At 42.9% G+C, this 11803-nt stretch overlaps 1 protein-coding gene across 1 annotated transcript; it reads left to right on the top strand.

Annotated features, from left to right (window-relative positions):
* The first annotated feature begins 5265 nt into the window (after window positions 1–5265).
* Window positions 5266–9293, top strand: LOC306937496 (protein Tob1-like). Its single transcript, XM_079521320.1, has 2 exons — window positions 5266–5627; window positions 7032–9293. The coding sequence occupies exon 2, from the start codon at window positions 7266–7268 to the stop codon at window positions 8298–8300; it is 1035 nt and encodes a 344-aa protein (XP_079377446.1). The 5' UTR covers window positions 5266–5627; window positions 7032–7265; the 3' UTR covers window positions 8301–9293.
* The last annotated feature ends 2510 nt before the right edge of the window (window positions 9294–11803 follow it).

The raw sequence follows: 11803 nt of genomic DNA, 5'->3' as shown, positions 1-11803 counted from the left end.
TAACAAGCAGTGACGTCAAAGACGGGCTCCTCCGTCTGCTCATGCAGGGAGAGTAGGAGGGACATGATAGAGCTAGTAGTGAGTGAGGATCTTCTGTGTGTGTGCGTGTCAGACAGATGCATCTTATGTACATGTCTGTTATTTCATGTGCTGCTATTTAACTACCCTGCCCCGCTGCTATTTTTAACCATGCACTTTGTAGACATCATCACGCTGCCCATATTGCTATACCTTTCTCTCTTTTTTTTATATAAAATGCTTATCCCACGATTTTGCAACCCACTTTTTTCGACCCAGTGTCAATTATCTAACGTAATCCTGGGCTCTACACTCCCTCTGCCAACCTGGGGAGAGCAACAGACTGACTTCATGCTTCCTTCTATGCATGAGGAGTCCAAGCCTCTACTTTTCACCTGACGGGGGGACGTAGCGTGTGGAAGGAACACATTATTCCAACCACTTCCTTTCCCCTCCACCAGGCGCCCCGGCTGGCCAGGGGGAGGTAGTTTAGAGACCAGGATTTAATACTGCATGTTTTTTGTGAGGGTGCCTACCCTAAAGGGGACACGGCGAGAACATGCAAACTCCACACGTACAGAAAGGCCCTTTTTGCCAACCCCAAATAATAATAAAATAAAAACGTGATATGACAAAGCAGTTGATTTGAGTTGAGTCTGTCTGTTCATTTATAACTCCAAGAGTATGCCAAATTTGCATACTGCTACACTCAAGTCAACGTATGTGTACGCTACATTGTGCGCAGCCTATGTTTGTTTACAAACCAACCCAGGTGGTTCCTGAGCCTGTGTGCTTGTGATTGGGCGGAGGCCATCACACCCCACAGCAATGCATCCCCCCCCCCCCCCCCCCCCCCAGTGCTAATCCAATTGCCTTTTTCCCCCTACCGAGATAAATTGTAAAACCGCATTCAATTATGTGCTGTCATGTGTCTGCACATTCCTGTTGTCCATGCACACGGTCCTCTGTGCACTGGGTACAGTCGTGTCCAACTGGCCTGTCATCTGATGGCTGAGGGAGTAGGAGGGGCCAGTGAGGATGAACTCAAGGTTACTCATGTTAAAAGGCCAGCGATTCTGAAGATGTTGCTGCAAGTGGACCCCTGACAAAAATAAAAAATAAATAAAACACTAAGATCTTAATGATAATATAACACATTATATATATATATATAATAATATATATATATATTTTTTTTAAGTAAAAAAAGTCAAAAAGAATGACTGTTTGTTCCATTGATGATTAAAACATGCTCTGAAATGGCATGCGGTTCCCCCATCTGACTTAAAAGTATTTTGTGGCTATAGTAAACAGAGCAAAACTTCCAAACAGCACCATTTCCATATTCAAATCAAACTCTTGCTATTAATTGATTGAATATAACCTTAATTTATCATTTTAGTTTTAGTTTATTAGATTACATTTCAAAACTGAAGATGAGCAATGACACAATGATTTAATGAATGCCTGTTGACAGCACCAAGTATCTATTCTAATGGTAGCATGTAGGGACAGTGATAGTCATATTTCTTACAAGCCCTGAAGCTGCATTATGTAGGCCTAATTGTCTCATGCATGAGGCTTAGGGGTTTAACAGTAGAAATAGACAGCTAGATTATAACTTGTTCATTCAACTTCACTTTTCTCCTGTAGTCAAAGCCACGAAGTCCCTTTGAAGATTGATTGGGGATTAGCGATTTTAAAGGGTTACGCTCTTCCATGAGAACGTACAGTAGTTACAGAAGAGGCAGTGAGTGGAGTATGTGTAGGGGATTAGACCCTAAGACCGTATAGCAGCCTTAACGTGCCTCGCTGTTGCTGCTAGCATTTCAACGTGCCTCGCCACTGCTAAACGTCCTGCCAGGTGCAGCACTGTCACTAAAGCGTGGTGGTACAGTGACTACAGTCACATGCACTGTCAAATACAATATATGCTTGATATCTGCTATATCTTTAACTTCTTGCAAGAGACCTATAAGGTACACTGCCCTTATTCTTTTGAGTACACACTTTGTTTTGATTTGATATTTCCCCTGTCTATTATGATTAATTTTAAGTGCCAATTTTCGGTAGCTTGCACGCACGCACGCACGCACGCACGCACGCACGCACACACACACACACACACACACAAATGATCTACCCATCAGGGAGCAAATCAACCATGAAGCGTGTTGTATGTAAACTTCCATAAAAGGTTTTTGCCAAATCGTAAACTATATGGCTTCAGTCCCGGTGGCTGTGTGATAATGGCTGGCATTGTGGTGTGTGCAATAAAAACAACGAGGAGGGGAACCTTGCCAAGGCCGTGGACATATCCCAGTGCCAATGGCAACCAACTCACTCCCCTGCCCACTTGCATTCTAAAGAGAGCATGTGAATCTCACTCCTTTGTGAACCCGCCGACTCTCCCCTCTCTGCCCTGCTTCAGCCTGCTCCATTGTCTGTCCCATAGATCTAATTCCTTCTTTCCATCTGAGCCCTGTCACACATTTACAGCTCACAGCAAGCACATGACCGCGCTTGGCAAACCTAAGCACTTGAAGAATGCCTAAACGTCCTCCGTAAGCCTACTACTGTTGGAGCAACAGCTTCCCTTCCTTCTCTGTGACAAGGACAGCTGTTGTGGTGACTAGAGTATAAAGTACTCAGAGACTGTACAAATGTAACCAAAAGGAACCTACGGGTCCCTTTGGTTACATTTGTACAGTCTAGATATAAATCTAGACAAATTAATGAGGTAGGCCTGTACGTACATTTTTCTAACCCAGTATTGCATGTACAATGTAAGACATAACATTTTCCATGGTACCTGATGCGTGTAATTACGGCCACAGACTACTTACTAAATGGTGTAATCGGAGATATCTGAGGAAATTATATGGGGTTAATGACCTGGAAAATGACTGGCCTTAATAAAAACAGCGTAAACAACAACATGAAAACACAGCAATCGCTATTTTCACATGTGCTGTTTATTAGCAGGAATCATAAAGCCACAGAGAAAAGAGACAGTACAAAATAGGGCTGATCATGAAACCAATGTTGTTGGTCCCTTTTTGGACCGCTATTTTATTATGCCATGGAATCCCATTCAGTAAGACTTTAATCTCTGGGACCCCAAGCTAAGAATTTTAAGACGTGATTTGGTCCAAATAATGGTCTGCATTTGGTCCACGATTCCTTTGTCTATGTACTCATCATTATTGTGCGTGCATTCTCTAGTTGCATTAAATGCACTGCGGCAGCGTAATGATGATGATTAGCCACATTAATTACTGGAATATCGTGTTACAAACATGCACATTGCACAAGTATTTCACTGGAATATCGTGTTACAAACCGAAGCACAAGTATTTTTATAGGCTATTAGATGCATTTTCTACAAGAAGACTAACTTTTCCCAGTCAATTATTACACAGCCCTATCTATCTCGTGCAGAGAGACAGCCCTTTAAAAATGTGCTTACGCCATACGCACAGCCAGGCTGGTGATGACGCGCACAGCTACATCAGCACCTTAGATACGGACCACACCATTCAACACTGGGGCTCCTGCCCCGTTTCTGACCTATCACAGGGCTCCTGGCCCCTTTCTGACCAATCGACGCCGGTGTTTTCTAGATAGCGTTCGGCACCACCCCCTCCGTCTGTGTGCCAGCTGTATGTATGCTTCCACCGGGGAGTCTCCTCTCTCGGCTCAGCAATAGATTTATGTATATTATATGCGATATATTTTCTTCATTTTTATGTGAAATAATGTCACCGTCACGGCCTTTCTTTAGCCTAGTTTAGTTGCCCCAGCTTCCGGCTGAGCGATGAATATAAAATGACAGCAAACGCATTTTATATAACCCTGGGACAGGACTCTAATCGAGTCGTACACTCCTGTCACTTCATGGTATAAACATTATAATAGGCTATATGACTAAAGATATTGAGATAGAAGCAGCAAGCATTTCCGTAGCGCCCGGGCCGTACCGATACCTCAAGGCTCAAGTGTTATTAGCCTATTAATAATACACAATTGATCATTTGGTGCTATAGCATCTAGCCTACTGATCATTTTCATATCACAAGACTGCCATTAGTGCGACGGCGTCGCTCGCCGAAAATAGCCGATGTGCACGCGTTGCGTTCGCGACTTAGCCTGTAGATTGGCTATTTTCGGTATAATTGAAGCACAGGTTTCTGGGCGAAAGGGCTGCATGGTTATCTAGCTGTTCTTCTCAGCAACACTAAACCCCGTCACGTCGAGAGAGACTAGAGACAACGGGTTTGTATCATTGTGTGGGGCTACCAGGGAACACGACACACACGTGTGGATGTCATTTATTCCGTCGTGTGACTTAAAAATTAATTATTTTTGTCTTCGCATCAGCTGTCATCAGAGCCATAGGTTTACTTGCGTGTGACGCAAATGTACGTGTCGGGACGGAGGGGACTGTTGCCACATTTTGCGACAGAAACAAGCGGCCAGGTCTACGAAAACAAGCCCAAAACAAGAGTTTTCAGTTTAACACTTGTAAAATACATCTTGGGAGGTAGATTTTATATATAAATAATTTCCTGCCTGGATCTCCTTACCCCCTCTCTTCTTCCCTTTCTTGTATTTCTTTGAAAAAATAAAATAAAAAATGACACGATGCGTGGGAACTATGCACAAAAACGAATTTCACACACTTTTTAACTTTTAAAATAAAACTGATGTGGCAATAAAGTTGATTATTATTTTGATTCTGATTATATACCGTATGTAACATTTTGTTTGTCCCTGGGGCCTGGCTGGCACAAAGTATTTGCAGAATTGCAGATGGGGGTTCATGGACAAATACTATTTAATATTTGTGTTGTGTAGGATAAAAATAGCCGATTTGCTCGTCTACATATGGCGTAAATTAATTGCATTGCATTGCATTCATTCATTGTCAAATGGAATTCAATGTTTTTGTATTAAAGACGAAAATCTAACACTATATATATAGCCTAATATAGGAAAAACAAGGCCAAAGTCGCCGATATTCAGCGGACTTGGCAACACCGCAGGGGAGGCGTTCGTCCGTTCAGGTATGGTGATCGACGGAGCGAACCGGCCAATGGGCGTCCGAGTCGGGCCAGGCGTGGAGGGCGGAACTCGCGGCGGTGAGCCAATGGCGCGGCGTATGTATTGTTTTGACCTCTGAAAGCGCGTCACCGCCTCCACCTCGTGCCCGTGGCGGAGGCTATAAATACAGGCGCTCTGCAGGCGGTGGGGGACGAAGTTGTAAAACTCCCGAGTAGGAGGGAGAGGAGCCGCTTTGCAAAGCCTGCTGAACAGGACAGGACAGGACACGGGGACGAAAACAAACAAAAAAAGAAACTCAAAAATAAGAATATAACCTTAAAAGAAACCTAAGAAAGAAAGAAAGCAAACGTAACGTCAATCCTCCCGACAGACATCTTCATGTACTGGAATTACTTTTTTTTTTACATGATAATATATTCTATGTGAAGACAGTATTTATACCTTACCGAACTGTTTTGTTTTTGTTTTGTTTTTTTCTTCTATTTGCACTAAACTAACGGTACTTCAAAACTACTGAGAATCTCTTGATTTTTTTAAACGGAAAAGTAAGTATCGTTTTGCCCATTTTATGCCTCTGCAGTTGTGAGTGTTTTTGCTTGGTGTTGGGCTGTCTGTGTAAGCTCTGTTCTGAGTCTGACTGAGGGTTTCATTAAGCTGATTTGCTGCGTCAGTCCACGAAGTTAGGGAGGGGTTGTGCGTGTGTGTGTGTGTGTGTGTGTGTGTGTGTTATTTTATTGGTCCAAAGTGTGTTGCATCTGTACTGAAATCATGCTTCTGCTGGAAGGTGTTTTATGTCAGGGCTAATGTATGAGATCACAGCGTAAGCAGAATTGATTCATTCCATGCCTCTTGGTGGGTCCTCCTCAGCCAATGCATAAATCGAGTTTTAGCTGCGCGTAGAATACAAAGTGTCACATTGGCTTCACTCTCCTGTCTTCAGCCCAGCCCTGAGGTTCGTTGGTTGCTGGTCAAACTTCTTTATATGCAACGTAATTGATTTGAAGCTACGATTTGTCGATGAAGGGAGATGCTACACGCCGACGCAGATTGCTCTGTAAAATAGTCAATTCAACTTGCTGTGTCGTTGTCAAGCTTTATTTTGACTTGTCTTTTTTACCGAATCGTTCCGACTATTCGACGGTGCTGTGCGTATATTAAACCAGCTCCAGGGACATACCGTAGGCTATAATAACGCCAACCAACTTTCATTGCTAATTTAATGCAACTAAACTGACCAGAAGATTTCATTTTGTTCCAATTTGCTCATATTTGCCAATCGATAAATGAACAGTGAAGTTTACATTTACCAGGCAGCCAATGTAACTTGTTACATTGCTGTCATTGTTGTTAACCTTCTCAGTAGGTGATCACTGATCAGTTCACTGACTGTAGCTTTACTGTACACAGGCTAGGCTGTGGTGGATCTATTATGTAACACCAATCCAAGAGCGAGATTCAGAGAAAGCCTGAGCTTTCTTAATAGCCATATTCGCATGACTCATTCCACCCCATCTGCCACTGTTGACACTGAAGATGTTTTTATTTTGTATTATTATCCTACTATTTATGTTTAAAGGATTGTATGTGTGCAACAAAACAAGAAGCTACACAGACTTTGCTGTCAGGCAGTGTAGGGTTAATGTTTAAAGGGCGCTTCTGTGTACTGTATCTATATGGTTTGCAGTAGCAGCCACCAAGAACATTATGAAGCATGGCCTATTTTGTAACATTGTGTGTGTGTGTGTGTGTGTGTGTGTGTGTGTGTGTGTGTGTGTGTGTGTGTGTGTGTGTGTGTGTGTGTGTGTGTGTGTGTGTGTGTGTGTGTGTGTGTGTGTGTGTGTGTGCCAACAAAGAGAAAAATCTATTTATTTCTTGGGCTGATATATCACAAGGAATAGCAAAGTAGCATGCATACTCATGGTATTTTTCCTCACTTGTGATTATTTCAGAAAAGATCACTCGACCTGTGGAAGAACACCACTTCTACAAAACCAGCACTTTTTGTTTGTTCAACCAGTTTCAACTAAGCTCTAGTTCCTTGTTTTTGCCTGGTGCCAGACGACACCCTGTCCTCCCTGGAGATCCTCAGCAGCCCACCACGGATAAACAACACCCACCCCGTGGATACATCGGAGGCCAGACACACCCAGTCTCACACATCTGGTGCACTTCAGCGGTCCGCTATGCAGCTTGAAATCCAAGTAGCCCTCAACTTCATCATCTCCTACCTGTACAACAAACTGCCACGGCGGCGGGTCAACATCTTTGGCGAGGAGCTGGAGCGGCAGCTCAAGCAGAAGTACGAGGGACACTGGTACCCGGACAAGCCATACAAAGGCTCAGGATTCAGGTGCATCCATGTGGGAGAGAAGGTGGACCCCGTGGTGGAGAAGGCGGCCAAAGAGAGCGGGCTGGACATCGAGGACGTCCGCCACAACCTGCCCCAGGACCTCAGCGTGTGGATCGACCCCTTCGAGGTGTCCTACCAGATCGGCGAGAAGGGGCCGGTCAAGGTGCTGTACGTCGATGACAGCAACGAGAGCGTGGCTGTGGCCACCCCCAATGGCGGTCTGGACCTGGACAAGGAGATCAAGAACAGTTTCAACCCCGACGCGCAGGTCTTCATGCCCATCTGTGAGCCCGCAGTGGGCACCTCGCCCATCTCCAGCTCTCCTTCGCCTCCCTTCGGCCACTCGGCAGCCGTCAGCCCCACCTTCATGCCCCGCTCCTCCCAGCCGCTGACCTTCACGACTGCCATGTTTGCGGCCACCAAGTTCGGCTCGACTAAGATGAAGAGCAGCGGCCGCAACAACAACAACAACGGCAGCAGTGCTGCCGGGAACAACAAGGTGGCACACACTTCCCCCACCAACCTGGGCCTGAATGTGAACGGCCTCCTGAAACAGAAAGCCATCTCCACCTCCATGCACTCTCTGTATGGGCTGGGCCTGGGTGCGCAGCAGCACCAGAAGCCCTCGGCCCTGTCCCCCAACGCCAAGGAATTTGTGTTCCCCAACCTGCAGAGTCAGGGCAGCCCGAGCGCTCTCTTCCCCGGAGACAGCTCACTCAGCCTCAGCCCGCTGCAGTACAGCAATGCCTTTGACGTGTTTGCCGCCTACGGCGGCCTCAACGACAAGTCCCTTATGGACGGCTTGAATTTCAGCTTGAACAACATGCAGTATTCTAACCAGCAATTCCAGCCAGTTATGGCCAACTAGTACATGTAAAGGTACAACTCCTGCTACTGCTACTACACACATAAATGACCAGAGATAGGGGAAAACACACACACACACACACACACACACACCACAAATGCACATTAAAGAAAAATGAAAAGGAAAACAAAAAGAAAACATGAACAGAATGTCAAGGAAAAAAGTGACTTGTCAGCTATAAGATCTTTTGTTACGAGTCCAAGAGCATGAGCCCGAGGGTGAATTACTTTGCCCCCTTGAGTTACTTTTTCTTTATTTATTTTTTTAATTTCTTTTTTTATGATGAAGCTTGTAGTACAAGATGCCCAAGCTTGGTTACCTAAACTTCAACATGCATCATTGTTATTTCTTTTGCCAACCAAGCACAAAATAATTTTTTACGTGACTGCTTTAAGATATTAAAAAACAAGAAAACAAAAAAACAAACCCAAGTCATGGCCTCTTTCAGTATTTAAAACATAACTGGATGCTGCCAATTTTTCAAAGAATTGGCATAAATAAGTGGGATTTCCTGGTCTTTTTTCTAATTGTATAATTTAATTTAGTACAGAGTTTGTAAAATATCAGAGTATCTATTGTTTCTACGACATGGTATTGCATTTATATCTTTTTACTACTACAGTGATCCGTGATGGCTGCAGCGACTTTATGTTATTTCTTTTTTTATTGAAATTGTAAAATGAATCCATCTAAAAAACAAACAAAAAAACAACAAACATCGACTATTCTAAAGATTGTGTACAGAATATTCCGTAGTGGTGGGATTTAAGAATATTTGCTTTTTTGAAAAACATAAGAGTTGTATTTTCTGTTAAGAGTTTAAAGATTTTTGCTATATTATGGACAAAATGTAATCGTATATTAATTTTGTACCTACATTGTGCAATACTTGATAAAAAAGAAAACGGTATAACAAAGTATTTGGAGTCAGTGTCTTACATGTTAAGAGGGACTGATAGTTTATTAAGTTTGTATTAAAATGCTTGAAAATAATTGCGCCTGTTCAGTTTCTCATTGGTCTTGTGCTTTACCTCGTTGATGCAGGTGATACTTGAAGTATTTCGTCACTGTCTGGCAGAAACCTATATTTCAACTACTCCTGTAAATGCATGCCCTACTTCATCCAAGAGTGTGGCACAAAAGTAGTGAATATAGCAGATATACAAACTTAAAATGTTTTTGCAACTAAAAAAAAAGAACAGTTTTGGACAGGTTTTTACCTGACAGCAGTGATTTGTTTTGTACCACAATATGTCAGGGAATTATCCTGCACTGTTGAAGGCAGAGCAACAAGGCTGTCCTTCAATGTCTACTCTTCTTCTCTTGGCTCAATGTGCATTACTCGTTTTGTATCATGGCAGTGAACACATTATTTAGCCTTCTGTCCATGCCACATCTTTAAAATTCCATAAGTTATAGGCTAGGCTTTTACTTTTAGGAGTCATGAATAATTCCTTTTTTAGCATTTCCATTCAATATACTGTTGACAAAGTTATTGCTTTGAACCAGCTGTCTGCAGAAGATCAAACGTTGGCATACCTGTTCAGATTCCATATCTTCCATATGGACATCTGTGTGGATGTCCTGTTTATATGCCCATATGGACAGCATGTTTCCATACAAGCCTGACATTTATATGGTTGCCACATCATAAAACACTTGATAGCGTTTAGATGACCTTGGGTCAGACATAAAGGATAATAGTGATGTGAATGGTTTAAGCCTGAAAACCTGCTGGACATATGGATGGGTTAAACCATCAAAACCAGGAAAGTATCTGTGCCATTTTAGACTTTAGTGTTGGCTGTTCACGATGGCAAGCTCACAGCACGTCACTTTGTGCCATGTTGTACAGCTTGTACACTGCTATTTTGAACATTTTAGATTTAGAAAAACCCTGATTACTAATTTGAGAACTACTTATTTTGAAGGCATTTGTAGAATTGGCCTAGGTCTAATGGATTACACCTGAAAACCTGCTGGATATGGATGGATATGTCATAACTAGGACTGTTGGCTAATTCCAGGGTTCCACAGGCTAACTGCACAGTGGCTACTAGTAGCCCCCATACATCTGTGCTGCTTATTTAGTTAAAGCCACTTTGTATCCTGCTGAACAATGCAGCTTTGTTGGGAGACACAGCACCGAGCAGACAGGCTGGAGGCTGTGTCGTTAGAAGTGGGTATTGTGTTGAAACTGTTGTAAATACTGAACTAAAATATCCACTGGGTTAAAAAGAAAAATCCCTGCCACATGCCATATCCCAGAGGGTATTTAGATTGCCACAGTAGAGCACAGTCCCCTTTTGCGTTGGTCCAATGTGTCAGAAAAGGATTAATTACCCACTTTAAAAACTGATAAAATAAACACTTTAATCTCTTGAGGAGTGTCTAACTGGCTAGGCTACGCTAGGCTACAGTGCATCAGCAGTTGGTCACATTTCACCCAGTGTCCCTAGTAGAAAGTTGGTTAATGGATAACTAGTTATACTCTTGTTGAGGTCATGCTTGCATGCTTGCTTGTCTTAAATTCAAATGAAAGGTTTTTAGCTCCGTGTTGATTTGTGTGTATTCCTTTCCTTGACCAATTGAATTGTTTGTGCAATGCCAAAGTGACCCTTTATCCACTTTCCATTCTTGGTTCTTAAATGCTGGCCTAACCATGTGTGTTTAAAATGACTATATGGCCATGTTAATGAGGAATGACCTATTCAAATGAAGCTGCTAAGTGCCATAACACTCAGCTGTTAAGACGCGACAAATCTAATCTCTTGGTTCCTCTGGCAATATTTAACTCGTTTGAATCAACCTCTTAAATTACCACTGTTATGTGGCAGGCAATTACCACTTATCTGATGGCCCAGCTGTTTCCCCTGAGGTCATCAGGACAGTGGACATCTTGGAGCTCTGCTAAGGCACAAAAGCCAATGAGAGCATCATTTTCTGTGCTTCAAATTGAACTATTTATTGTCTATTATAAACTACTCCTTTTATCTGTGCTCTGCAGTTTTATAGAAGTTAGATTTGTTTATAATGACATTGTGCACGTGTCCCCTTGAGGGGCCTAGTTAACCACACCAGCGGAGTCCCATCTATACTACTGTCTTTTCTGTTATTGTGGGGATATCTGAAAATAGCCGATCGACAAGCTTGCAAATGTGCCGCGTTGTGAGGAATTGCAGTGTCCCAGAGATGATAAACATGTATTAAATACATTTAATTGGCGATCGCGTGGCCTAATAAACGGATCATTAGCCCCACGGACCCCCAATTTGAAAATATATGCCAGGGACCCCCATGAGAGAAGATTTTTACAGCTCTAGCAGTGGGCCCCCAGTTTGACATGCATTAGTCTAGTAAGTCAAAATCAATGTTAATTTAACTCTGAGAGTGTACAAATGGAATAAAATGGACCCATTAGGGTCCATTTGGTTCCATTTGTACACTCTCAGAGTTACAGACCCATAAGGGTCCATTTGGTTCCTAACTCTCATTTGGCTGGG

This window comes from Electrona antarctica (genome assembly GCF_951216825.1).
Source record: "Electrona antarctica genome assembly, chromosome: 14".
NCBI classification, from domain to species: Eukaryota; Metazoa; Chordata; class Actinopteri; order Myctophiformes; family Myctophidae; genus Electrona; species Electrona antarctica.
This window is presented reverse-complemented; position numbering and strand designations above follow the sequence as displayed.